Source organism: Microcaecilia unicolor, chromosome 7 (assembly GCF_901765095.1).
Source record: "Microcaecilia unicolor chromosome 7, aMicUni1.1, whole genome shotgun sequence".
In the NCBI taxonomy this organism is placed as follows: Eukaryota; Metazoa; Chordata; class Amphibia; order Gymnophiona; family Siphonopidae; genus Microcaecilia; species Microcaecilia unicolor.
The window spans coordinates 103,590,420-103,618,122 of NC_044037.1; the positions used below are offsets into that span (position 1 = coordinate 103,590,420).

Genomic DNA, 27,703 nt, shown 5'->3' on the forward strand with positions numbered 1-27,703 from the left:
CGCTATATCCACTCTAGAATGCCTATAAAGGTATGGGCTGATGCCCACTTAGCGGCCCTGCAGATATCTTCCAAGGAGACCAAGCGCAATTCCGCATGCAAGGAAGCTTATGCATGTGTGGGGTATACTCGCAGCTTTAACGGAGGCGACCTCCCCAAAGATACATATGCTGAAACTATGGATTCCCAAAGCCAGCAGGCTATCGTGGCTTTGGAGGCCATATCTCCTTTTTTGGGTCTCCCAAAAAGCACAAAGAGATGGTCCAAACACCGAAAGTCATTCGTAACCTCCAAATACTGAAGAAGAATGTGCCTAACATCAAGAAAACGAAGGTCTCTGAAGTGCTCAGGGTAGTCTTCTCAATGAAAAGCAGGCAAATGTAGCAACTGACCCTTGTGGAAATGAGGTATAACTTCGGGCAGAAAAGAAAGAAGTCCTAATGGACACACCCACTTAGGGCCTGCAACTCTGAAATCCTCCGTGCCGAAGCAATAGCCACCAGGAAAACTGCTTTCAAAGTGAGGTCCTTCAAAATTACACTGGTCAAGGGCTCGAAAGGAGGCCGTTGCATAGATTTCAGAACAAGGTTCAGATTCCAGTCTGGCACCACTGACGCATAGGGTGGTCGCAGGTGGTTCACTCCTCTCAAGAAATGAACTACATCAGGATGGGCTGCGATAGACACCCTCTGAAGACGACCCCTAAAGCAAGCTAAGGCAGCCACCTGAACCTTCAACGAGCTCAAGGAGAGAGATTTCTGCAGCCCCTCTTGAAGGAATGCGAGAATAACCGAAACGGATGCTGACGTCGCTGAAGCCCCCGAACTCAAACACCACGACTCAAAGGTGCGCCTCACCCTAGCATAAGACACAGAGGTGGAGCACTTCCTTGCCTGGAGCATGGTGGCAATAACCATGTCCGGATACCCTTTCCTCCTCAACCATGCCTTTTCAAGGCCTAGGCTGTAAGACCGAAGGGGTTGCGATTCTCCATAGTGACTGGACCCTGAAGTAGAAGTCCGTCTGTCACCGTCAATCGAAGGGGGCAATCGAACAGGAGCCAGACCAGATTTGCGTACCAAGGACATCCTGGCCAATCCAGGGCCACCAGGATCACCTGACCGGTGTGACTGGATATGCAGGCTATCATCCTGCCCACCATGGGCCATGGAGGGAAGACATAGAGGAGGTCCCGGGGCCAAGGCTGAAGAAGGGAGTCGATTCCATCTGAGCCCAACTCCCGTCCCCTGCTGAAAAAGCGGGGCACTGTCAAATTGCTCCTGCTTGCTATCAAGTCCATTATCAGGAGACCCCAACGAGACATTATCTGTTCGAAGGCTAGACGGGAGAGCTCCCATTTCCCCAGATCCAGCTTGTGGCAACTGAGAAAGTCCACCTGGATGTTCTGCAACCCCACAACGTGCGCCACTGACAGAAGAGACAGATGGTTCTCCGCCTCTTGCGCCATGAGAGCACTTCTGGTGCCCCCTTGCCTGTTTACATACGCCACTGATGTCACATTATCCGAATTAACTCAAACTGAATGATCCCTTAACAAGAAAAGGAACTCCTGAAGGGCTAGGCGAATTGCTCTCAGTTCCAGACGGTTGATGGACCAAGCCGCTTCCACAAGGGACGAGGTTCCCTGGGATGTCTGACTGAGGCAATGAGCTCCCCAGCCAGAGCAATGCATCCGTTGTTACTATCCTCCACTTCGGAGCCACCAGAGTGACGCCCTTGAGGAAGTTCCCCTGGACTAGCCACCAGCTTATCGCTGTCTTGAGTTGAAAGGATCATGGCACCCGGATCATGTAGTCCTCCGCGAGGGGGAACCATGAGCTAAGCAGATGCCATTGAAGCGGCTGCATGTGGCTCCTGGACCATGCAACCACATCCAAGGTGGATGCCATAGACCCCAACACCCACACATAATCCCATGCCCAAGGTGCCGCAATTGACCCTGCAATCACAGACTGCGAACGGGCAGAAGGGAAACCATCCCAGCCCGGGTACTGAACCATACGCCTAGAAATTCCAGGGTCTGCGAGGGATGCAGATGGCACTTTGGGAAATTGATCACTCATCCAGGCGACTACAGGAGGCTGATCACCCTGTCTGTAGCTCGCCGGCTCTCCTCATAAGACGATGCGCGAATGAACCAATCATCTAAATGATGCACCTGAATCCCCCATATCAGGATATGCAAATATACTCCTTGAGCTCGAGAGCCATCAAAAATACTCCTGGTTGCACACCCGCGATAACTGAACGCAGTGTCTTCATGCAAAAGTGGCAGATTCACGAGTACCTGTTGATGTACTTAAGTCTAGAACTGGCCAAAGAGTTTCGCCCTTTTTGGGAACTACGAAGTAAATGGAGTAGCGACCAAGTCCTACCTCTGCTGGCTGTACTGGATATACCACCCCGAGACATTGCAAGCTTGACAAAGTTTGCCTAACTGCCCTTACCTTGGTGGGGCACTTGCATGGAGACTCGAAAAAGGAGACCGCTAGTGGGTGTGCGAACTCCAGTTGTAGCCATCTTGGATGACTTCCAACACCCATTCGTCGGGTATTACCCTGGTCCACTCCCCCAGGAAGAGAGACAGCCGTCTCCCAATGACCAGCAGGGGATGGATCAGGGCCCCATCATTGGAAAGTTCTGGCCGTTGGCTGATTTCTAGATCCAGAGACTGCGGCCCAGTGGTCACTGCGAAAGGGCTGTGGCCTCTGGGAAAAGTGGGTCTTCTGAAAGGAGGCTCCACGGCCAGGATGGTAACATCATAAAGTGGGTCTTCTGAAAGGAGGCTCCACGGCCAGGACGGTAACATCATGCATCCCTAAACCTATTTCAGGGTACTCCTGCCCTTGACTGTCTAGGTTTATCCTCTGGGAGGCACTGGCCTTTGGAGTCACCCAGGTCTTTAACAATCTTCTTGAGATCCTCACAGCTTCCCCCTGAAAGGCAACCTCGCCAGACACGATTTCAATGCCACAACCAAATCCAACGGTGCGCTGTGACTGCGAGAGAAACCCCTTTTGCAGATGCTCTCAAAAAGTCATAAAGAAGGTCTGCAAGGTGTATGCCAGACCAGACTCCAGTGCTGGCAGAAAATTGATCAGTTCCGAGGAGGAGGCCTTCTGAACCCACGAGAGACAAGCCCGCGCCACATAGGACCCACAAACAGAAGCTTGAAGGCTGAGCGCTGCTACTTCAAAAGAAAGCTTAAGGGAGGACTCTAACTTGCAATCCTGAGGATCCTCAAGCGCCGTGCCATCCTCCACCAGAAGAGTGGTCTTTTTTCTGACTGCTCTAATCAACGAATCCACGGTGGGTAACTTAAGGGACTCCAAGTCCGTCACTGGGAAAGCATAAAGGCGACCCATCGCCCTAGCCACCTTGGGCCCACTGTCCAGCATATCCCATTGAGCTGAAATAAGGACCTTCATAGCTTTATGAACGTGAAAAGATCTAGGTGGGCATTTAGTGCCAGACATAACTGAGGGAGAAGGAGCCGGACCAGAAGAAGCTCTGGGGGGAGGGGGAAATGTCTACAATTTCCAGCACTCACACAATAAGGAAGGGAAGTTCCTCCCTATGGAAAAGGGGTACCGCGGTGGGGTCATCGCCATCCTCTGAGGCAGATTAGCCTCCTCCATGAAGTCCACAGACCCCGAAAGAGAACTCTCAGACAAAATGGTCTCATCTACGTCTGAGTTCTCTTCCAGGTCCAAAAAGGAAAAATAAAAATAAAAAATCGACCCGGGGACACTTAGGCAGCAAGAACTGAGAAGCTGAAGCAGACGGACCCTGCTGGGCAAGGGCCGAGGCCATCTCCAGAGGACCCCCTCAGCACTTTAGAAGGAAGGCTTTATGCATGAGTAAAACAAATTCTGGAGAAAACGGCTCAGCCGCAACACCCCCTCTCTCTCTCTCATTGGGGTCAGGTCCTGCCAAAGAAAGCTCCACTGTCAGCTGCTCGAATGCCATGTGCAGGCCAGAACAGGTCTGAATAGAGAAAAAAATGTCACCTGCACTAAGGTTCCCACCAAAAAGTTCCCCAGCGCTTTGGCACCACCGCCCGCCTGAGGGGAGTCCCCATTGCACTGCTTACTCATGGCGCTTTGCCGCCGACAAGCCTCACAATCTCCCAACGCTGCTCTCCAGCTCCCACACCAGGAGCAGCGTTATGCGGCTTCTGAGGGGGTAAACATAAACAATAACGGCAATCCTCCATCAAACAGGACACACTCCCCCCCCCCCCCCCCCCCCCCCCCCAGCCTGAGTCGCTGCGCAGTACTCCTCCATATGATAAATTTAAAGAGGCAAAGTTTACCTGGAACCGCTTCTTTTTTTTTTTTTTTTTTTAAGGCAGAAGTGAAACTGCAGGCAGGCCCCCAGCCCAGGGAACACGGATGAAATGTCAGTGGGAACCAGGGAGGGACGTGTACACCAGAGTTCTGCAGTCGGAACCTCAACCTCACTCAACAGGGCCCACTTGAACTACAGGAGCCAGATCAATCCAGAGCTGCACAGGTATGACCCTCCACCTGTTAGATAGAGAGAATACTGAGGTTGAGATGGCTGCACAGGACCACATATAGCAAACCTCTGAAGTTCTCTCTATCTCCACCTGCTGGTAGAGGGACATAACACGCAAGTCTCTGGATTGATCTGTGGGACGCTATGGAATGATGCCAGGTCAGCTCCAGGACACAAGGAGACCAACACTTCTGATTCTGAAGTGAATGGATTGGACTTCTCAACATCAAAAATATGCTTATACTACTTCCCTTGACCACAAGAGACTCCTCTTGGACATCTGAGAAATATCCAGAGTACCTGAATGTAACTCACCTTGAGCTACTACTGAAAAAGGTGCAAGCAAAATCTAAATTAATAATTAATAATAATATACAAGGGAGACTATGGATGGGCCCCAAGCATTGCAGGCACCAGTTGTAGGTATCTGTAGTTGATATGATCCTGTTGCATCAAGTGCACTTCTTAAAGAAGAAGGGCTTTTTTCCTGAACATATCGGCTAGAAAAATAGCAGCAGCAAAACAACTTGATTTTGATAATAAATACCTTGACAGAGTCTGAGGTCCTCAGCAATACCTATACCAGCCAATGTGAAAAAATAAAGAAACTTTGAAACAAGCAAGAAACCTCTGAGGCTAACAGGAAACAAATACCGCACAACAGTGACAGAACATGAAGAAACCTCCAGTGACATTGTATCTGACCAGTTCTGCAAAAACATGAAGACTGAAGTGATCGCATTTAACAGCAGCATGCCGGAAGTGACCCATGCATGGTGGAGTTACTCAAGAGCTAGAAAGCTTCCTGCACAGCCTACATTAATGACATCATCCATGATGTAACTTGCTATCCTGTTTGTCCTTGGAAAAAACTGAAATTCTGCTTCAGTCATCTCTGCCAAAATACCTCTCCTAAATACTGCAGCGTGGACCAAAATAGAAGCATCATGCCAAGCTTACCAATCTCCACTCATACCACAACACAAGAAGTAGGGATTAGTTCATTGAGCCTGCCATGAGTGGGAAAGCGCAGGGTACAAATGTAACAAAAAAACAAAAAAAGTTCTCTGTGTAAAGCTCTCAAACCAATGAACTTTTCGACATATAACCAAGCAAGCAGCAGCAGGCAGGGCTGAAGGGTACTCACCGAGCTTTGGCACAGAGTGCTTTCACTTCACTCTCCTTGATGAGCTCGCAGCGGCGCAGCTGTTCTATCTGCCGGTCCAGGTCACTGATCTCAGCCATCGTCCCCTCCACTTAAGAGGCTTTCTGACCACCTCTAGCAATTAAAAATAAATAAAACTGTAAAAATCATGGATAATTAAAGAGACATCCATATGTGCAAGCATCATCAGGCTGGGACTTCTACTAAAAATTAAATTAATGACACATTTTTGCTCAGACACGAGACATTAGTGCTGTTACCAGTTGCAGATAACTGTTCCTGTTGGACAAAAAAAAAAAACCCAAGGCATTTTAAAACACAGAAAGGGTATGAAAGCCTATCAACCAACCTTTCTACAATGCTCAGGACCTCGTAAAAAATTTCTTCTGTTATGCACATGTTAAAAGCCACTGCTTTCTTCTATGCATTGCAACAATACACTTAATGGCCTCATGGGTCCACCATGCCTTCCGCAAGAGTTAACACCTGTGCTGAACCCCTCTCTGGACTGCTCATCAAGTAAGATGCATATACAACTAGCGGTAACCGACCGGTTACCCTCAAGGTAGCTTTCTGCATTGGCATCACAGAGCTACCAATAGAGTGGACCAGATAAAGCACCTAGTAACATCTGCCAATTCACAGACTCTTCCTAACACACAATTGAAGTGCACAATGATGAGATCTGAGAATCTGTCACATGGACCAAGTAACTTCATCTCTCCTCCACACAAACAGCAACAGAGTTTCAAGAAGCTGAGTAGCACAGAGCAAATACCAATTCCCTATTCTACATATATGGAATAACTCTGAAATAAAACTGCAGCACCTTGTATTTAATGTAAGCTTATTTAAACTATCAAAAGACAAAACCGTTTATAAAAATGATAAATCGAAGGCAAATAAGAAAAAAAAAAGTGTCTTACCTGATAATTTTCTTTTCTTTAGTACTACCAGGCCAGTCCAGACAAGTGGTTTATGTCTATCCACCAGCAGGAGACAGAGAACAAAGTAATTCTGAATGAATTGCCTCTTTAAGGGAATAGTGCAGCCCTAAAATGTTCAGTAGTCGAAAAGCCAAGCAGTAGTACTCATTATTTCACTGTATGCCCATACTGCATACGCAAGAATAACTTCCAGATTCGATAAATACTTGTACCAACAAGCAAAGCAGATACTGAACTGTCATTCAGGTATTTCATTGAGTGAGGAGCTGTGTGAAAATAACTATGTTAGCAATCTCAAAGTCAGGAGGAATGAAACCTGGATAAAATAGGAATAGATATCAGATAAAGGAAACAAAATCAATGAGGAAGGGATTCTGGACTGGACTGGTAGGACTAAAAAAGAGAATCATCAAGACATTCCTTCCTTCCTTGTCATCCGTACCAGACCAGACAAGTGGCAAATCAGTACCCAAAAAAAAGGGTGTGGGAGCAGAAAATATAGACTAAATAGAGAAGACCCAGGAAATCTTGAAATCTGGAGTACATAACAATTGTGTTGAGAAGATCAGGAAGCCAAGCTCCTTAACAAGACAAGAAGAATCAGAAAGGTTACCAAAGAATATGAAGTACAATGAATTGTGGCCGATCCAGAAAGAAATGTGACAAGGACATCAAGGATCAAATGCTATCAGCCAAGAAAGGGCCTTTAAGGTAAACCATAGGAAGAGAAGCAAATCTGTAATTAGCAGTTGCAGATTTCAGGAGAATTCTACTGATATTCTACTGAAAAAGATACCAGTATCTGAAGAACCACTGTGCCTCTTTTCCACACCCTAAAAGAATAGTGGAAAACAGGAAAAAGCTAGAGATTGAAACTTCCTTGGATAACCAAAAGACACTAATAGGAAGTTAAAAGCACAACCCATAACAGAGTATATAAGAACAGAACATAGGAAGGAGGAAAATAACCTCTTGGCCTGAATAAAAGGACTCTCTCCTGATATAGTTCCATAGACTATGCAACTCAAACAGAAATACCAAAACAGAAGTTTGTAGGAAGATCAAAAATTGTCAAAAGAAGATAGTTACAGTGTCCAGATTAAGGTGGAAGAGAATACCAAAATATGCAACTTAGCAGATAAAGGAGGAAGAATACAGAAGGAATATAGAACATCTGGACAGTATGAAAGCATAAGGCAGAGAGGTTATGGTTGTGAATCTTCCATGGACACCAGACATTCCAAAACATCAGGGAGAGGTTGAAACCACACAATATGGCTGGAATATCATAGCACAAAGGGAGGTAGCTGTATCAAATAGCTACTCCACAGATCCACCAAACAAGAAACCAGTCTTAACAGAGATTAACATAGGAAACGGAAGAAACTGGGCAAGTGACTTGGCTAGTAAAGGTGAACTGACCAAAACAACAGCAATTCTAACTAAAAACAGACTTCCAGAACCTTAAGGTGATAATGAGGAACTGTAGAAAGGATGACTGGGATAGCACAAACTCCACCAGCCATTGCAGCTGTATCATAATGGCAGATAATGATACAAGACCATAGAGTTGTCTGCTACATCTGTGCTCTGTAACCTACTACTGCTGACAATATATAGTCGCTTGAGCCAATGTGACCGAAAAATAGCAGCTTGAACTAGGGAAGCAGTTAGCTGGATTAAGTTAGAGACGTATCAGACTGCTATAGCTGATGTCTGCAGTTGCAACATCAGAGGAGAATTAAGGGTGTGCAATGCAGTCTAGAGCTGCAGCTGCGTCTCGAAACCGGGCAATAGTGCCATAGAGCCTGTTGGCACACCTGTGCCCTGTAGCTAGGCACTAGCAGGTGAGTGCTACCGCCATGCCCTAAAGCTGGCTGCTGCTGCAAAAAAAGAAATACAGCTAACCTAAGCAGTGATATACTGGTGACAAATGTAGCTATGTCTTACCACAAGCTGCTGCCTCCGTTAAGATACAGCCAACTAGCACCAAAATACAGCTGGTTGCTGTACCTGAGGGATACAGGTAGCAGCCTTTCTATAACACAGCTGGGAAATATCGCCAGTTGTTGTAAGTGAGCACTACATTAAAGAGGTAGAATGTCATAACAGGGCTGGCATTCATCACAATGGACAGCAGCTGACCACAGAAGATGTGCCAGAATAGCACCTGGTACAATGAAAATGCAGACAACTCCTGGAAATGAGGCCCCTATTGAGATGCGCAGCCGAAGAAGACAATCCTGTAGTCCAGATACAGAAAATAGCTGCACTGTATGGCAGTGCCATAGAAAAGACTTACAAGCAATGTCCCATACAATTGAGTTGGAAAATGTAAAATGGAAGACTAAAGCTTGCTCAGCAGAGAGTTAAAATGTACATCTTCAATACGCAATGAAAATTTAAGGAGTTGAAGATCCTGATGATCTATACAGTTGAAAGTACAATGGAATTCTTCAGCTTCAATAATCTCTAGGAAAGCAATGACAAAACTACTGCAGACCTGACCAGAAACAAAATACAGATTTGAAACATGATTACAGTTTCCAACCTAGAAGTCTATCAGCAAGCTCTGTAGCCCTGACGTGCAGGCCAGCTAGCCCTGTCTGCCCAGCACTGAAGTATACCTGAGATACTAATCTCTTAAACGTAGCTATTAATCTTAGCAACACGTATAGATGTGTGCTCTAGGTCTTAAAAAAAAAATTAGCTGACCTTTGCCAGCTCAGAATGCATCCGAATTGCCTATTACAAGGAAAAAAAAAACCCTAAATTGCACAGCAAAAAATAGTCTGGAATTGAAGCAACTTTTATAGCTCTGAAGAATGAGAAATGCAACAGCTAAGATGCAATTTAATGCAAAAGGCAAGAATAAAATACACAATGAAAGAGCAGATTCAAGATCCAAACAGCAAATTGATTTAATAAACTTGCTGTTTGGACCTTACATTTGGATCTGCTCTTTTTTCTGCATCATTACTGGTGCAGATCTGAATTGTCTCTCAAATATTCCATGTGAGAAAATAATACTGTCAGACATAAAAATTATCATTGCATGTAAAACACGTCTGGAAAGTTCAGCCCTAAAGGCAAGGCAAAGCAGATTCCTGCAGGTCCGAAATGAGAACGCTTAGACTGAACTATAGATAACCAAGGAATACCAAGCAGAAAGTTGTTGTGCACAGCATTAGCACAGCCACAGAGCTAACTCCAGAAGCTGAGGAAAACAGAAACTTGTACTCTGCACAACTTTTGTTTAAAAAACAGAGAAAAGGGCAATTAAGACTGCCAATGTTACAGGGCCTTTGGAGAAAACACTACCAAGCAAAATCCCAAAATGAATTCAACGGAAAAAAAACTGCCTGAGCCACCAGTGAACATGTTCAGTTAAGGCTCAATTCCTCACATAATAAGAACATAAGAATAGCCATACTGGGGCAGACTGATGGTCCATCTAATCCAGTATCCTGCTTCTAGCAGAAGCCAATCCGTCACAAGTACTTTGCAGAATCCCAAATAGTAGCAAGATTCCATGCTACCAATCCCAGGGCCAGTATAATGGAAGGAGCTACTCTCAGTTATTACGGTCTTCTATTTGTTTGGTTGGTTTTTTTTTTTTAAACAGAAACATCCAGCGAAAAAAAAGTTACTGCTTCAAAAGCGTAAAGACACCCCCAAGAGGACTTCAGAACTGAAGGCTGTAGGAAAAAGGGCAGCGGATACCTCAGAAACAAAGTCAAGCTCAAGAAGGAGCTGAAAAGCTCATTAAAAAAGGTCAGAAAACAAAAAAATATTTGCTTTCATCTGGCGCAAGAGACCACCCCGAGTGAATCGAAGGATCTTATATCAGCCTAGGAGGGATGGGGAAATGGGGGTGCCGAATTTTGAGCTATACTATAGAGCGGCCCTGTTCCAGATGCTGGCCACAGTGCAGAGGGCCGAATAAGCTGTGAACTTATGCATCACAGTGGGGGTTGAAAGGGGTACCTATATGGGCGGTACTGTGGCTTCCTTTACCACTGCTGAGGGGTTTGTTATCAGACTTGAGTGGACAGATGGGGGTGGCTCTGGGAGAATGGGCACGCTGTAGAGCCGCTTGGTTCCCGGGACGCAGGTATCATTTGACTACACCCATTGTGTAAGCGACTGATTTTGACCCCGGTAGACTGGAGAAGGTGTATGGGCAACGGTCAGCTGCGTCTCTACGACTGTTGGGCCAGAATTGGGAGGGTGGAAAGTGCCACTCGTTTGACACTTTGAAAGGTGAATTTGGGTTGGCAGACAGGGATAGATTTCATTACTTGCAGATTAGAGATGTTATACAACGGAAAGCAAGAGAGGAACTATCCCTGTCTGTAACTGAGCTAGAATTGGCAATGAGAGCTGGGGAGGGGGGGGGGGGGATCTCCTGGATTTATAGAGCTTTGCTTCACAGGTCTCAGCCCCTTGAGAAATGTATACATAATTGGGAGACTTCACTTTCCACTTCTTATGAACCTGCTACATAGAGAACGATCTTTAAAAGATTACTGTCCATCTCTGTGGCGACTCCCTTGGTGGAAAATGGGTATAAGATGCTATATCAATGGTATATGACCCCTAGCAGACTGGCCCGCATTTTTAAAACAGGCGAGACGCAGTGTTGGCGTAAATGTGGGGCGGTAGGAACATTTTGGCATATCTGGTGGGAGTGCCCTGTGATACAGCAGTTCTGGCAGTCTGCAGGCCCGACTGCCGGGAGGGCTGAGTACTGAGATCACATTACACCCTGGCTTATGTCTGTTGAATATCCCGAAGTGAGGGGGGCGTGCTTCCCATCATTGCCTTCTGTCACATATAGTTACAGCAGTTAGAACATTAATTGCCAGAATGTGGAAGCAAACTGCGACACCTACGGTGGATCAGGTGCTAGCGAAGGTAGATTATTGCTGCTTAATGGATAAACTTACAGCCTTAAGGCGAGGAGGAGGGGTGCGGTTCAGTAAAACATGGGCTCCGTATCTGAAATGGCAGGGTCTAGCGGTGTAATAGGAGTAAGAAGGGGCATTTCTAAGGTAATGCAAGGTCTAGGGGTACCTGGGTGGATTGGTGGGGGGGGGGGTAATATTGCAGATGTATGTACTTGCTGAACTTATGCTGGTGTATTCCGGGTTTCTGTGTTTTTTCTGAAAATGCTAATAAAAATAATTTAAAAAAAAAAGGTCAGAAAAGGGGACCATGAGGAAATAAGTAGATGAAGAATGAGGTGGTAGAAGTAAGTTAGGTTCCCACCCAACCGCTGACCACTGGAGCCGACGAAGCAAGCTAACACTTCCTTGGAGAGGCACAGAATAAAAGTATAGCTTACTTCAACAAGGAAACATGCTATAAAAAGCAAACTCCTGTCCATGAATCTTGTGTGACTCGCACAAGGGGCTGAGCAAAAGCTTATTGCCTCTTGAACTCCTTATTACACTGCAGAGCAGAAAAGTGAGTGTATCACCCAGCTCCAGCCAGATGCTTCTTAAGTTAATGTGCATAATTCTTCTGATAAGAATCTCTCAATCAGCTGAAAGTCTGTTAACAACTGCATCAGAACCTGGCTGAAAAACAACAACTAAGGATTGCACTGTCCATCCACCATCCACTGAGACAGAGAACATCCTGCAAATTCTAGGACTGCACTATGTATTCACTTGGGATGATTCACTCAGAACTACTTTGTTCTCAGTCTCCTTCCACTGGTGGATGGACATAACCCACTTGTCTGGACTGGTCTGATATGGATGACAAGTAAATTAGTTTTTCAAAGATTAAAACAAATGAAGTTGCTAGCCCTATAACAAAAGTACCAAAAAACCAGAAGAAACTCACATCTCCAAGAGCAGGGATAGCTCAAAAAGATGCCCTAGGCAAACCATTAGTCATGCGCCTTGTCTTCCCTTCTCCCCCACCCCCCAAGGTGTCCAGCATCTACCCTCTTCTCCCTACCTGCTTGGGGGGGCAGCAGCAAAGTGCCAGCACAGATAGCAGCAAGGAAGCCCTTTATGTTAAATCTTTTTATTAGAAAATACGAAATACAAAGAAAACACTATAGAATTACCAGAACACACACAAGTGGCACAACCACTTAACACCGCTTGGAGTGGAGGAGTAGCCTAGTGGTTAGTGCAGTGAGCCAAGGACCTGGGTTCAATTCTTACTGCAGCTCCTTGTGACTCTGGGCAAGGAGCTTAACCCTCTAATGCCCCAGGTACAGATTGTGAGACCATTAGGGCCAGAGAAAGTACTTGCATATAAAAAATGTAAATCGCTTTGATTGTACCACAGAAAGGCAGTATATCAAACCCCATCTTACCCCTTAGCAGATTCAACCTGAAACATCCCTAAAGTGATCCCCAATTCCCATAACAGCTAGCCTTGAAACATTTGAATAATGATATATTAATGAACCCCCTTCCTCTCCACCCCAACTAAGCCCCTCTCCCCCTCCCCTTCAGGCAACCTGTTGGTTATAACTGTTTGATACCAAGGATCCCTTTAGAACTCCATTACCAATCCCTCTTCCCTCTTACAATCCTTGCATGAAGTCTGGGTTCCCCCTTACAGACAGATATACTGACTGACAAATAGAAAATGTAAGTAGTCCCCACAACAGACGTCAAATCTTATGCATACCTAGCACAAGATCTTCTCCGCTCAACAACTTTGTTTCCAGTACAATTGAGCACTATAGCTTCAGTTTATTGGCAAGACACACATATTCTTTTTATATTTGGATAGAATTAATAATCAACAAACGGCAGAGAAGACTCCTGACGCAGGCCAGTACGGCCGAAACACAGCTGTGTCAAGTCCCTTTCTCCCTGCTACAGTTTGGCTAATAAAGTTGATTCTTCATTTTTACAACCAAAGTGTCGTCTTTTTTATGTAATTTTTTGATTTTGATGGATTCATCTTTTAAATACATATTTTATGATTAATTTTAAATTTTGACATTTTTTATATATATATATTTTATTCTTATTTTTATGTTTTTTGTTTTTTGCTTTTGTTGGTCATCTTTGCTGTTTTGTTTCTTGTTGATTTCCTTGCGAAGACTGGTTTCTTCTGTTTTTTGTACTACCTAGCACAACCCTCCTAGGAACATCCTTTGTCTCTGCATGCAAGAAAAACTACAAGAGGACCTTACGAGACTGGGCGTCTAAATGGCAGATGATGTTTAATGTGAACAAGTGCAAAGTGATGCATGTGGGAAAGAGGAACCCAAACTATAACTAACTCATGCAAGGTTCGGCGTTGGGAGTCATGGACCGAGAAAGGGATCTAGGTGTCATCATTGATGATACGTTGAAAACTTCTGCTCAATGTGCTGCTGCGGCTAGGAAAGCAAATAGAATGTTGGGTATCATTAGGAAAGGGATGGAAAACAAAAATAAGGATATTATTCTGCCGCTGTATCGCTCCATGGTGCGACCGCACCTCGAGTACTGTGTTCAATTCTGGTTGCCACACCTCAAAAAAGATATAGTGGAATTGGAAAAGGTGCAGAGAAGGGCGACAAAGATGATACAGGGGATGGGACGACTTCCCTATGAGGAAAGGCTGAAGAGGCTGGGGCTCTTCAGCTTGGAGAAAAGGCAGCTGAGGGGAGATATGATAGAGGTCTATAAGACAATGAGTAGAATGGAACGGGTAGATGTGGAGCATCTGTTTACGCTTTCCAAAAACACTAGGACATAGTAACATAGTAGATGACGGCAGAAAAAGACCTGCACGGTCCATCCAGTCTGCCCAACAAGATAAACTCATATGTGCTATTTTTTGTGTATACCTTGATTGGTACCTGTCCTCTTCAGGGCACAGACCGTATAAAGTCTGCCCAGCACTATCCCCGCCTCCCAACCACCAGCCCCGCCTCCCCCCACCAGCTCTGGCACAGGACAAGGGGGTATGCGATGAAGCTGCAGTGTGGTAAATTTAAAATGAATCAGAGAAAATTTTCTTCACTCAACGCGTAGTTAAACTCTGGAATTCGCTGCCGGAAAAAGTGGTTGAGGCAGTTAACTTAGCGGACTTCAAAAAAAGGTTGGATGGCTTCCTGGAGGAAAAGGCCATAAAATGTTACTGAATGGATGAGGGAATAATACACTATTTCTAGGATGGGTGGGACAAATTGCTTGTTCTTTTGGCCACTGTCGGTGACAGGGTGCTGGGCTTGATGGATCTTGGTCTGTCCCAGCATGGCGATGCTTATGTACTTATGTCCTCCATGTCAAATATTCAGTTCTTAAGGTGCCATAGAAGCACGTCTCATATGCTCTCAAGTTTGGGAGGCCCAACTAAATCCTAACCAAAGGCTTTTAACACATCCAAGGAGACCCTGAGTTTTCTACCTTTTGGAGGTCATTCTCCAAGACTCTAAAAGGGTAGTAGTTGTAAAATATACAGCCATTTAGGGAAGAGGACCATTTTAAATCATGCTACCCTGCCACTCAGAGATATAGGCAAATGTCGCCATCAAGAGTTTCACTTTTGTATCTTTAATAAGATTTTGGACATTCCCACCCTACAGAGAATTTGAATTCATATATAAAGTTGATACCTAAATATAAGAAGTAGTCATCCACCCACAGAAGCAGAAACCTGCCCTCCCAACTTCTATGTGTGATGATGTGCATCGGAAGCATGCCTTATTTATCCAAGTTTAATTTGAGTCCTGAGAATGCTCCCAAGAGGGCAAATTCCTCCATTAACTGAAAGGGAGTGTCAGCTTGGCAAAATAAACTAAGAGGTTATCTGCAAATGCAGTTTAAATTCCTCCCTCCCCATTTTAACCCCCTGGATCTGGGAACAAGTCCTAATCCTCTGTAGTAGGGGCTTTAAGGTCAAAGCAATAATGGGGAGAAAGCATCCCTGCCCTTTACCCCATTGCAAATCAAATCTCTACATGCAAACTTGATTTATCAGAACCTGCCCCTCTGGATCTGTATATAGCAGCCGCACAACCCACTGAAATCTCCATTCCAACAAAACAGCTGAAGGATTAAACATGTGTACTGTTAATCAAACCTGTCTAATGCTTTCTTCATGGGGACTTCTGGTTGGGCGACCATGCTAACAGCATACAGCTAGACTGGCTCCATGTTCCTTTTCCTCCAACCTAGGAGTGTGAGGTTTGGCAGGAGTTTGATGCTATTTTTATAGCGTTTGTTCCTCAAAGAAAGTGCTCAGCAACCTGACTAAGGAGTGTCATGCCTAAATCGGTGAAAACTCATAACCTCTATCAAAGAGGCTCTGTCTGCCATTCATTTTAGCACGCAGAGGAACTTCAACAGAAGATCATTGAGGAAGCAACGCCGCGAAGGCCAGCACAGTACTTCGGCTGACGGGGGCTGGGGTCCCCCGTCAGCACAGGTACTCCACGGCGGCGGGGGACGGTTTTCGCCATGAAGGGGGGGGGTCGACAGGGTCGCAGAAGGGGGGTACAGGGGGCCGTGACACCATGCGGGGGGGTGAAAACGGAGGGAGGGTGGAGTCTGGAACAGCGAGGGAGGGTGGGGGATGGCCTGGCTAGCGCCCGTTTCCTGCCCTTCAGAAACGGGCATTTTTTCCTAGTCACACATAATTCTGTTAACTGGATTCCTTACATTTTTCCATGTCGTGTTTGTTTTGAATGAAATTTTTGTATTATATGTTGATATGTTTTTATGATTGCTTCCATTTAGCTGCTATCTCACATTTGGCAGCTGCCAAACACATGCATTTAAAGCATGTTAATTTTGATATGCACCACAGACACTTTATATATTGTTTGACTTTTTAAAGGCACACTGCAGTCTTGTCCAATTTTTAGATTTTTTTTAATTCAATGTACTTTTTGTATTAAGTATACACAATTTGCTCTGGTTCCCTCACACACTGCATATGTTATATGATTTGCTAAAATCTTTATTTTTTTAATTACATTTTATTGTTTATTTTATGCATTTTATATTAATGTGATTTTATGATTGTTTTGTAGTTTTCTACACCAAGGCAGCCCATGAGTGGGCAAAACATGGACCACAATGGGTGATTTTTTTTTTTCAATAAAGACAACTGTATTGTGACCATTTCTGGATCCGCTTTATGTTTTTTCCCCCCAATCCCTCTTCCATAGCTCAGGTAACCGATGACCAATGAACTTGCAGTTTATCATGTCTACCATAATGTCAATGTCCATAGAAGCTTATATACTGCTATATCCTCCTTCTGGGTTCAATGTGGTTCACAAAAATCTATGCAGAAGTAGCACTTAAAAACTACTTGGTGCACTCCTTACACATACTCAACCCTAAATCATTTATCAAATAGGAAAGTTGTTAACTTTTTTAGGAAAATCAGATAAGAGGACTCCCAATGAATCCATGTAGGTAATAGGATCCAAGAAGAAATTATGGAAAAGGAATACAGAGTGCTGAAAATCTGTAGATACCGAATGCCCCTAGCAAAAGGAGGTTGAAAAATCAGCAAAAGGCATATTCGAGATGAATGGCCTGACAAAGCAGTACTCAACATACCACTGAGTAGTTTGGAGGTAAGTCCATAAATCCCCTGAAATAATAAATACGATGATTTAAATAAACATAATTCTCTGAAAAGTTCCCCTCTCTGTCAAACGTCTCCAGCACATGTCAGAGGTACTATTAGGGAACATAGCTTTCAATCTTACTGGCATGTAATATCAGCAAGTAACAATTTTATAAGCATTCTCTGTAAACAGTGCACACTGAAATTTTTTTCACTTCACAAAATATCGTTTTCCATTCTCCTGTGCTCAAATCCCTTTTTCCACTGAAGCATAAAGTTATACTTCTGGAATTTACTCCTAGAAAGAAATTTATAAAGAATCGAAATAAGCCCTTTCCATTTCTCCAAGGCCAACCACAGGTTTTCAAGATGCTCCCTAGACTTCGGATCATCCTTCAATCAACCTTGGGAAATTATAAAAAGTTTAATTTTCAGGTATAGGAACAAATTGCTACTGCAAAGAGAATATGGCTCCCATAAATCATCAAAAACGATCAGCCTACAGATGATCCTATATCAACCTCTCTTTTACACAAAAGGTTAGTACAGTTTTCATCATAGAGAATTAAACACTTTAGCTGTTAATGGAGTGTGGATCTGGGGAACCCTTTGATTCTCAGAGGATTGTCCGCTTGATTAAAGTGATACCTCAACCGGTAGGGAAAGCCGCTTTAAAGGGAATGCTAATATAGATTGCTTTATAGAGTGTATATCTCTCCGTCTCAATTATACAAGATGCGGAGAGCAGATACGTCACTTTGTATAAAGTGTGGGGGCGATCATTTTTTAACAGGCATTTTGGATGTGTCTTCAGATAACAAAAAAAGTTTTGGAGATCTATTATTAGATAGATATCAAGAGCGCATCATTCAACAAATGATAAACATTTAGCTCAATGGGCATTTTACTGGGGCAGGTCTCTTTTTGGGGAATAAAGGGAAGAGGACTTAAGACTTTTGGTGGTAAAATCATGCCTAGTGGGGAAAGTGTGTATTGCAATACTGGACTCAACAAGAGCCCCGATCATATTGGCACTGGTGAAACAAGTTACATCAGCTTCTATTAATGGAGCTCATGGATGTGAGATTTGCTTCAAAACAATAAATGTGCTTCTATACAGTATGGCAACATTATATTCAAATCTCTTGCTTCATGAGCAGGAAATTATGTATTAGATTATTTCAGGAAATTTCCCCCCACATATTGGTTGAAAACTATAAATTGTAGCAGTTCTCATCCTACCATCTGATTTGAGTTCAGGTGAAATGGGGGTACGGAGGGTGAGGAAGAGGTGGCTTTGAAAGGTTCTTGGGGTTCAATGCTCAAAACCTAACACCGGCGTTAGAGGTAATTAGCACCAGAATAGCATACACGTTAACGTATGCAGAATGTTCATTGGGCTTTAGCGTGAGGAAGCAATGTGTAAGCCAAAGATGGCTGCAAATTGTATTTAAATGTACTCCAACGGATGTTAGTGAGGTCATTTGGTATTATCTCCCAATGCTCAGAAAACAGCACAGAAACAAATGCTGCCCTTAATGCTGGAAACTTACTGCCAGTTTGTAGGTGGCGTTGAAAGTTTTTAAAGAGAGTATTCAGAATTTCTCACTTTAAACTGCTGGTTTGTATTCTTATAAAAGCGGAACAAAGCTTATGCAGCTGCCGATAGTGAGAAACAAATGTGTGCATGTCTGAGCAAAATACACATCGGCGCCATTCTTCTGCTTAAATATGAGTTTCTCAAGTGAAAACAAATTTTGAAATGCCTATATTTAAAGGCGCAGAAGAACAGTGCTGATGTGTGCTTGCACTTCCGGTCTTGCATTGTGCATGCACACAAGAGTTTTGCGGTAATCACAGGTATTGTGCGCATGCGACAAGAACATTCCTCTCCCTTGCATTCACTTTCATCCTGCACATATAACTTGAATACCATTTCCTCTGAGAAGTGGAGAGGTAAGTTTCTGTGCTGTTCTTGCACTGTGTGGGTCTGCGCTGTTGGCTTTAGCACTGGACCTTTGAGCATCAGGACACTGGAGGGGTAGTTGCTATAAAGTCATGGAGAGCTCTCAGAATTCAGGCTTTCCATTTCACCATCTGTCTGGTTGTTTACACTGTGATGTGTGTGTGTGTGGGGGGGGGGGGGGTTAATGTATGAGAGAAAGGGAGGGAAAGATTGATATAAAAAAATTTGGAGTGCTGTTAAGTGGTTCATCTGGTCTGCCTTGTACCTTGTTCAATAAAATTGTTTCAAATTAAATCATCAAAGCAATAAGCTCCTCCGCATCCATTAACTGCTGAAAATGAGTTAAACCCCGAGTTTCCCCATTTAGAAAATCCCTGTCAGCGTGTCCACAACAAAAGTAGGCTCACAGAGGATAGGTTCCAGGGAAAGAATGTTAAGTACCCCACCATATTGCGCTCTCATTAAAAATCAAAGGTCCAGCAGGTGTGACAAAAAAAGGATTAGTAATTCCCAAATAAGAGCTTTTTAAGGAACCAGAGAGTTATAAAATATGTTTGAGGGCTAATTGGGAAAAAGCTTGCTATAACATTATACCAGCTTTACCTGGGTTGATTTCCCAGTCTAACAATTATAACACCAATGCTTTTCCACCTTTATTTACAATGCCTCTAAGGTGGTCTCTAGCAAGGTACCTACCATGGTCTCTGTGATGTAATTAGAACAGGAGCCCAATTGAGAATTGTGCAAAATATCATATTTCTCAAGATATCGTGTTAATTGTGTAGCCACCATCCCCTCCAATATCTTCACAATGAATGGAATAGAAGCAACAGGGCTGAAGCTGGACATGAAGAGCTTTTGGGTCTTTCAATATCGGAATAAAAATGATCTTTCATATGTACGGGAAATCTACTTGTTGAAAAAGATGTCTGTGCCCAATCCAGAACCATTAATTTAATTCAAATTCTGTTGGAGCTATTTTCATGAGATAGGAAGGGCAACAATCCAACTGGCAATAGGATTTGACATACTTATTATAAACCTCAGTCAGTTCAGTCGAAGTAGGGGGAGAAAAGTCCGTCGCAATCATATCTACTGAAATATCATTTCTATTCAAAATAAATGCATCTACATTTTCATAAGTAATTGCAAATTGAGCTTTAATGTCACAGACTCTTATAAAAGTAATCTGCTAGTTGCTTAGCATTAAGGAAGGCATCAGTTTTATTCAGACAGTCATCTTGGACATTAAAGAGGAAAACATTTTAAATAGCTTTTTAGCATCTATTATACGGTCTGTACCAGAACCGGTAGTGGGAGGCGGGGCTGGTGGCTGGGGGGCAGGGATAGTGCTGGGCAGACTTATATGGTCTGTGCCCGGAAAAAGACAGGTACAAATCAAGGTAAGGTATACACAAAAAGTGGCACATATGAGTTTATCTTGTTGGGCAGACTGGATGGACCATGCAGGCCTTTTTCTGCCGTCATCTACTATATTACTATGAATACAATTCTTTTCTAGTCTCTTTCAATTTCTATTTATAAACTGAAATAGCCTGTCTCCAAAGCAATTTATTCTGGTTACAAGAATCTTTTTTTCCACTTTCTTTCCCAATTAAGGGCTTTTTGTTTAAAAACTAGATGATACAAATTAAACCATTTGCTACGAGTTCTAACCTGCTTTGTTTTCATATATAATGGTGCTAAAATTTTCAAAACCGTTTTTCCTATACAATTCCAGTTATCAAAAAAAAATATCAGAAGTCTCTTTAAAATTAGTTGCATTCCAGAAAAGTAAACATCAATTCTTTCTAGTGGGATAACAATTTTTTCCTAATCTCAATTTTCTTTGTTTTCAACCAGTTTAAATTGAATCGTAACATATCAGACAAAAGGGATTTGAACCAAACAATCCGAAACAATAATGGTACTAAACTTAGTTGAAAAGAGAACAAAATCAAGTTGATGTCCTTTTCATGAGTCGTTTGAACAGAAGGGAACTGGAAATTAAGATTAGACAAAAAAGTAAAAAGATACCATACCATCAACAATCTACTATAATAAAACTCACCCTCAACGTTCTGAAGTCACTCAGTCACTCACTGAAGGGTTCATGGATTGATGGTGGTGAAGCCACAACACTGACCATGTCTCTCTGCCCCGCCCTCGCATGACGGACCAATCAGAAAAAACACCCTCAACATTCTGAAACACAAAGGACCATCACAACACCGTTCCCAGGCAACACTAGGCAACGTAAGACGGACCAATCAGAGGAAACTACGTGACAATAAAAGAGGAGCATTCCCCAGCAGAATGGCTCATTATCTGTGCAGCACAGAGAGCACAGTACCACCGCTGGAACGAGAGAAGAATATTCCTGCTGTGGGTATGTGCAAAAATAGACCGGGGGAGGGGGGGGGAGAAATTTTTAAATGCCTAATGCCAGTACTGGAGAGTGCCAGAGGGCCTATAGCACAGACTATATTTGGGATCGCTTGACATGGAGTCAGAGGAGCCGGAAAACAACGTGCCCGTCACCATCTGGGACGTGGGCGAACAGGACAAGCTGCAGCCCAGCTGGAAGGATTACCCGCGACCCAGCCAGCAGCAAACAGCGACCAAGGAAGGGGGAGGAGTACTCCTTCCCTGCCTAGGAATCGCTGGAGACTGGCTGCCAAACTAACGAAACAACCGCACACCGACGCACCACCTCCATCATTCGAAAGGCATTCACTCTTTCTTCAACAGAAATGCAAACTAATAATACAAAACAAACAAAGAATACATGGTTTCTCAGGCGGCTGCAGGTAACTCCCCACCCCCTTCCTCTTCCCCTTTTGCCGAAGCGGCCAAGGACGTGCCCAACCATCCCCAGCCTCAGGCAAGCAGTCTCCCAACTCGGGGATTCCCCGAGCACCCGGAAAAAGACGGCGCTGATTCCTGCAGCGCATAAATGTTCCAGCATTCCCCTGCAGCCGGCCTGAAATGGACCAAACATACCGGATCACCCCCCGACGGCCCGAGACCGTGCTCTTCTCCCTTCCGCCAACTTAAAACAACCATCCCCGTCCTCAGGCAAGCCGTCACCCACCTCCAGGATGCCCAGAACCCCAGCCCAATGGAAAAAGATGGCGCTGCTTCCAACAGCACATTTCTCTTCCAGCATTCCCCTACAGCAGCCCTGAAACGGCCAAAAAATACCGACAAAGAACGTGCTCCTCTACCTTCCGCCCATCTAAAACAACACTGCTGCCTCAGCACAACACACAAAAAAAAAAACAACACTCAACAAAGACTGACCCCCCTACAACCACATTTACATTTCACCAACAGAAAGACCCCCCTCCACAAATCTCATTAGACAAAACCACACGGGCGGTTAGCTTGACGGAGTTTAAAAAGGGGTTAGATAGATTCCTAAAGGACAAGTCCATAGACCGCTATTAAATGGACTTGGAAAAATTCCGCATTTTTAGGTATAACTTGTCTGGAATGTTTTTACGTTTGGGGAGCGTGCCAGGTGCCCTTGACCTGGATTGGCCACTGTCGGTGACAGGATGCTGGGCTAGATGGACCTTTGGTCTTTCCCAGTATGGCACTACTTATGTACTTAACAGAAACACACCCTCAAAGCCAATCCAAGCCACTTTGCCAGCACAGCACATCCCCCAACCAAAAAACAAAACAAAACAAAATAAGACACACATCAACAACCTGCACACACACCACACCCTCACACACACACACACAAAATAACTCTGTGACACATACACACACACACAAAAAAAACACATGCTAGCGCCCGTTTCATTGGTTTCGGAAACGGGCCTTTTTTACTAGTCTTATTATATTCTGCTTATTTCACAGGATTCTACGCAGATTACAAAAGAATAAACCTCAACAATAGAGTATAATAATACACCATTAAAAAAAACATAACATCATTTAAAGATATGTTTAAGGAATTTCCAAAATAAGAGGTAGGTAGTTCTCTAAGTTGCCTAGGGAAACTATTCCACAGCCTACTAAAGATCTACTTCTTTTGAATCCAGAGGGTTCTCTAAGTGCAAATTAATATCCCCAAGTAACAGAACACTTTCAGAGTGAAACATGTTTCTTAAAATAAATTCATAAAATATTTCTCTAGCAGAGGGCCATTTAGCAGGAAGGCAGTAAAAAAAAAATTATGGATGTTAAATCATCCTCAAAAGAATCATGATATGCTGCTATTTCCAGATCAGAATTACTTACAAATTCTATAGCATTAAATCCAATAAATTATTGTACAACCAACGTAATTCCTCTTCCCCCCTTTTGCTGTAACATAGTAAGGGACAGCAGATAAAGACCTGAATGGTTCATCCAGTCTGCCCAACAGACACATTCATTATCAATTCAAGATTAAATCAACAATGAACATGATATTATATACTTGATCATGGTATTTCTTTGGTGTTTCTGAGACACAGACGGTAAAAGTCTGCCCGGCTTTCTCCTTGTGTTCCAACTACTAGAGTTGCCGTCAAAGCCCACTCCAGCCTATCCAAATCTGTCTTGTCATTTGTGGGAAATGTCTGGCACTATCCTCACATTCCAAATTACTGGGGTTTCCATCAAAGCTCTCTCCAGCCCACCCTACAACCATATTGCTATAAGCGGGACTCAAACCGTACAAGCCAGCTCAGCACTGGCCTTAGTAAATACAACCAGAGATGCCATCTAAGCACCACTTGACATGCAAGCACATATGCAACCCTTTAAGTTCTGTTTTTATATCATTCATTTTCTAATTAAAGATCTTCTGTGTTCATCCCACGTCTTTTTGAATTCCGCCACAGTTTTTCTCTCCACCACCTCCCTCGGGAGGGCACTCCAGGTATCAACCACCTTCTCCGTGAAAAAGAATTTTCTGATGTTACTCCCGAGTCTACCACCCCACAACCTCAATTCATGTCCTCTAGTTTTACCATTTTCCCTTCTCTGGAAAATAATTGTTTCTATACTAATACCTTTCCATGTCCCTCTTCTCCTGTAGGGTATACTGACTTGATAATGATTTAATTTTATAACCTGGTGGACCAGATGTCCTTCAAGTCAGGATTACCATTAGAGAAGTCTCCGATAAAAATAGCCTGATTGATGCTCTTCAACAAGTTGGACTTTATTGCACATTAATCTTATATTTAGATAACAATGAATAGGGATGGATTGTCTAGTGATATTATCTCCTGGCTGTAAGAAGATCAAATAAGAGGGGGTTGAAGGCCTTCAAACACAAGATGATCTCTTTAACAACTTAATATTATAGGGCATTACTGCCACACAAAGTTCTGGACTGAGTCTCAAAATTTACGAAAGGTTTTGTCCAATAATTTAGAGAATCTGGAACACTAACCCCCCCCCCCTCCCACACACAATATAAATCTAAAGGCTCGATAATGCCACTAAAATAAAAACAGTAGGTGAGGGAGAACATTCATTTTGAGTACTACTATGCAGCCCACCAAGATAACCAACCCCCTACTACTACTACTATTTAGCATTTCTATAGCGCTGCAAGGCATACGCAGCGCTGCAGAAACATAGAAGAAAGACAGTCCCTGCTCAAAGAGCTTACAATCTAATAGACATCCATCTAACTAAATCTGTCCAGATGATCTGGAATATCTTAATATAATTTATAGTGTATAGCAGCTTCAAATCTCTAGGTATTTGCACCCCTAAATACCGTATGCCCCTGTTTAACCATTTAAACAGAAAGCTTTGCGGCAATGTATTCACTGCTTCTGGGGTAGTGGTAATGCCCATATGTTTGGATTTGCCCAAATTTATTTTAAACCCTGCTACTTTACAATATTCTTGCAGCTCCCACATTATAACTTGCCTATAAAAAAAAGATTTTATGATACTGATTACCCACTAGAAACTCCCTAACATCCAGATTTGCCCGAATTCTCTGCGCTAAAGGTTCAACTGACAGCGCAAACAACAGGGGTGGCCAAAGAATCTGATGATGAAGTCTATGATGAAGACTTCAGAAAGATCATCCAACACCATAACTCAGTGTTCTTCAATGTAAGGCAGGGCTGGCTCAACAGGTTATGGCACCCTGCGCCAACTTTATTTTTGCACCCCCTTCCATGTCCGTCTCCCACCTACCGGGACCCCTGCCTTGGGGACAAGCTAATCTTCCCAGCTTTTCTTCTGCCCCAACACCCTGGAATACTCTTTCCTTTCAATATAACCCACAGCCCAGCCAACCCTGCCCTCTCAAGAAAACTTTAGCTTTAATTTTCTCTCAGCAAGATTCCCAATTGCTCCACCCCCACCCCCCGGACTATGACCAGGGCCCATCTTGTTGAGTTCCTTACCTGGAACGTAGAAAATCCTCACCACTGTTGACAATGATGGGTACTCAAATGCTCAGGTCCAGTAACAGGCAAAATGACACAGTAAGACGCTGAAGCAATTTAAATGCTTCAGTGTCCTGTTCCTCCCTACGAGACATGCTGGGACTGGACACCCAACACAGTGTGTCTTCCAGGAAGGGGGTGAGAAGCAGTTTCAAAAAGTTCTCTGTACCTACCAGAGGTGCAGCTGCCATGTGGATGGGAGGAGGGTCTAAAACACTCACCTGGTCCATAGGTTAACCCAGCTCTGGGCCAAAGAGCCAATGGTGGCCCTCCGCTCCTCCCTGCGAGACACGATGGGATTGGACACCCAACACAGTGTATCTTCCAGGAAGGGTGTGAGAAGTGAGAAGCAGTTTCAAAAAGTCCTCTGTACCTACCAGAGGTGCAGCTGCCATGTGGATGGGAGGAGGGTCTAAAACGCTCACCTGGTCCATAGGTTAACCCAGCTCTGGGCCAAAGAGCCAATGGTGGCCCTCCGCTCCTCCCTGCGAGACATGATGGGATTGGACACCCAACACAGTGTATCTTCCAGGAAGGAGGTGAGAAGTGAGAAGCAGTTTCAAAAAGTCCTCTGTATCTTCCAGAGGTGCAGCGGCCATGTGGATGGGGGGAAGGGTCTAAAACACTCACCTGGTCTATAGGTTAACCCAGATCTGGGACCAGAAGCCAAATAGTGTCCCTCATCAATCTGGCTTTTTTTTTTCTACTACTCTTTGCCTCTCCTACCCAAGCTCACGACAAAGGGGGAAAGGGATTACAGGAAAAGCAGTATGCTTAAAGCACAAGGCATTTCTCAGTAGATAAAAATAAGGCATTTAGAAATGCCCACCTCCTCGACGATACGCTGACCCTTGTATGGGTCAGCAGTGTCACAGCCTCGCACAGGAAGATATTTGCAGCTCTCTTTCGGCTCATTTGGATCCAAGTAGTTCCAACTTAAAATTTAGTTAAGACTACCGCTGTAACTAATTTCCAAAGCCACTCTGTTTTAAGAACACTGTCCAGACTTTTCCGGGTCCGCCAGAAAAAAAATCACCCTGCTCGGAATGGTACAGCCTACTAGGACCGCATAAAATGTGCGGAGAAGATACCAAGTCACACGCATTCGGCTACTCTCACCCCCTCGTCATACGCATTCGGAGACCGGTCTACCATCTCTCTTTCTCTCTCTCTGGTCCAGTACATCTACCGCTCTCCTCCCTGCCTACGATCCTGCACCTTAACCATCAACCGACCTTCCACCCTATCATAAAACTCATACCTGAGGTCGCCCACCAACAACCCCGAAGGTTTCCTTCTCCGGCACCCCGTCCCTTCTGACACAACTTCTCTCTCTCTCTCCCTCGGATGCGTCCCGCCTTGCCGGAAACAGGAAGTTGCGTCGGAGGAGAACAGGACACTGTAGAATCCAAAAAGTTGCGTCAAAGGAAGGAGGCGGGAGACGCAGGAAAAGAAAAGGCGTGTGGATGGAGTGGAGCAGCCGGGCGTGATCTCATCATCTCTCAGACAAGTTGGATGTTGAGCGCTGCACAGGAACGGGGTTTGAAGTTATAAGTCTCTCATTGACCCCTTACCTACCAAGGGTCCTCCAAGACATTAAAGTACGCCGCCTTTTCCTTTCAATAATTCAGCACCTGTACTTGCTGTCTACCCGGTCTAGTGCAGCCAAGGAGGTTTAATGACAGAGGCCGGCATGATCCTGTCCTGCCCATTATCTGGCTGAAGGCAGTGGACTGAGCTTGCCGCCATATTACCCAGAACGAAACAATTGGAAACCTGTGAGGTTTATATTGTTTTATTAACCCTCCTAGGTTTTGCATTCTCTCTGTTAAGACGGGGATCGGGGGGGAGGGGGGGGGGGGTTATATTCCAGTTGATTTTGTCTGTGCTCCAGAGCTTGCTTTGTTATTTGCAATGCTGTATTGTGGATTTCAGTGCTGCACAATATGCCTTTATTTTTGCTTATGATGATACTAACAAAATATCAATATAAAAACAATAGCAAAAGCTTATGACTGTATTGTTGGTTTTTTTTAATTATTATTTGGCAGCTTTTTATTTATTTGAAAGCTTCCCATATGTACATATATAACCCAGGTTTCACAGCCAAATCTCCC

At 44.0% G+C, this 27,703-nt stretch overlaps 1 protein-coding gene across 1 annotated transcript in view; it reads right to left on the reverse strand.

Annotated features, from left to right (window-relative positions):
* The window catches only part of PPP4C (protein phosphatase 4 catalytic subunit), a 71,931-nt gene extending 44,532 nt beyond the window's left edge, over window positions 1–27,399 (reverse strand). Inside the window, exons 1-2 of the mRNA XM_030209671.1 lie at window positions 26,848–27,399; window positions 5,689–5,820 (exon numbers count right to left, since the gene is read on the reverse strand). Coding sequence (XP_030065531.1) covers window positions 5,689–5,786 — 98 coding nt within the window. The 5' untranslated portion in view covers window positions 5,787–5,820; window positions 26,848–27,399. The remainder of the gene's footprint in view (window positions 1–5,688; window positions 5,821–26,847) is intronic.
* Window positions 27,400–27,703: the final 304 nt, after the last annotated feature.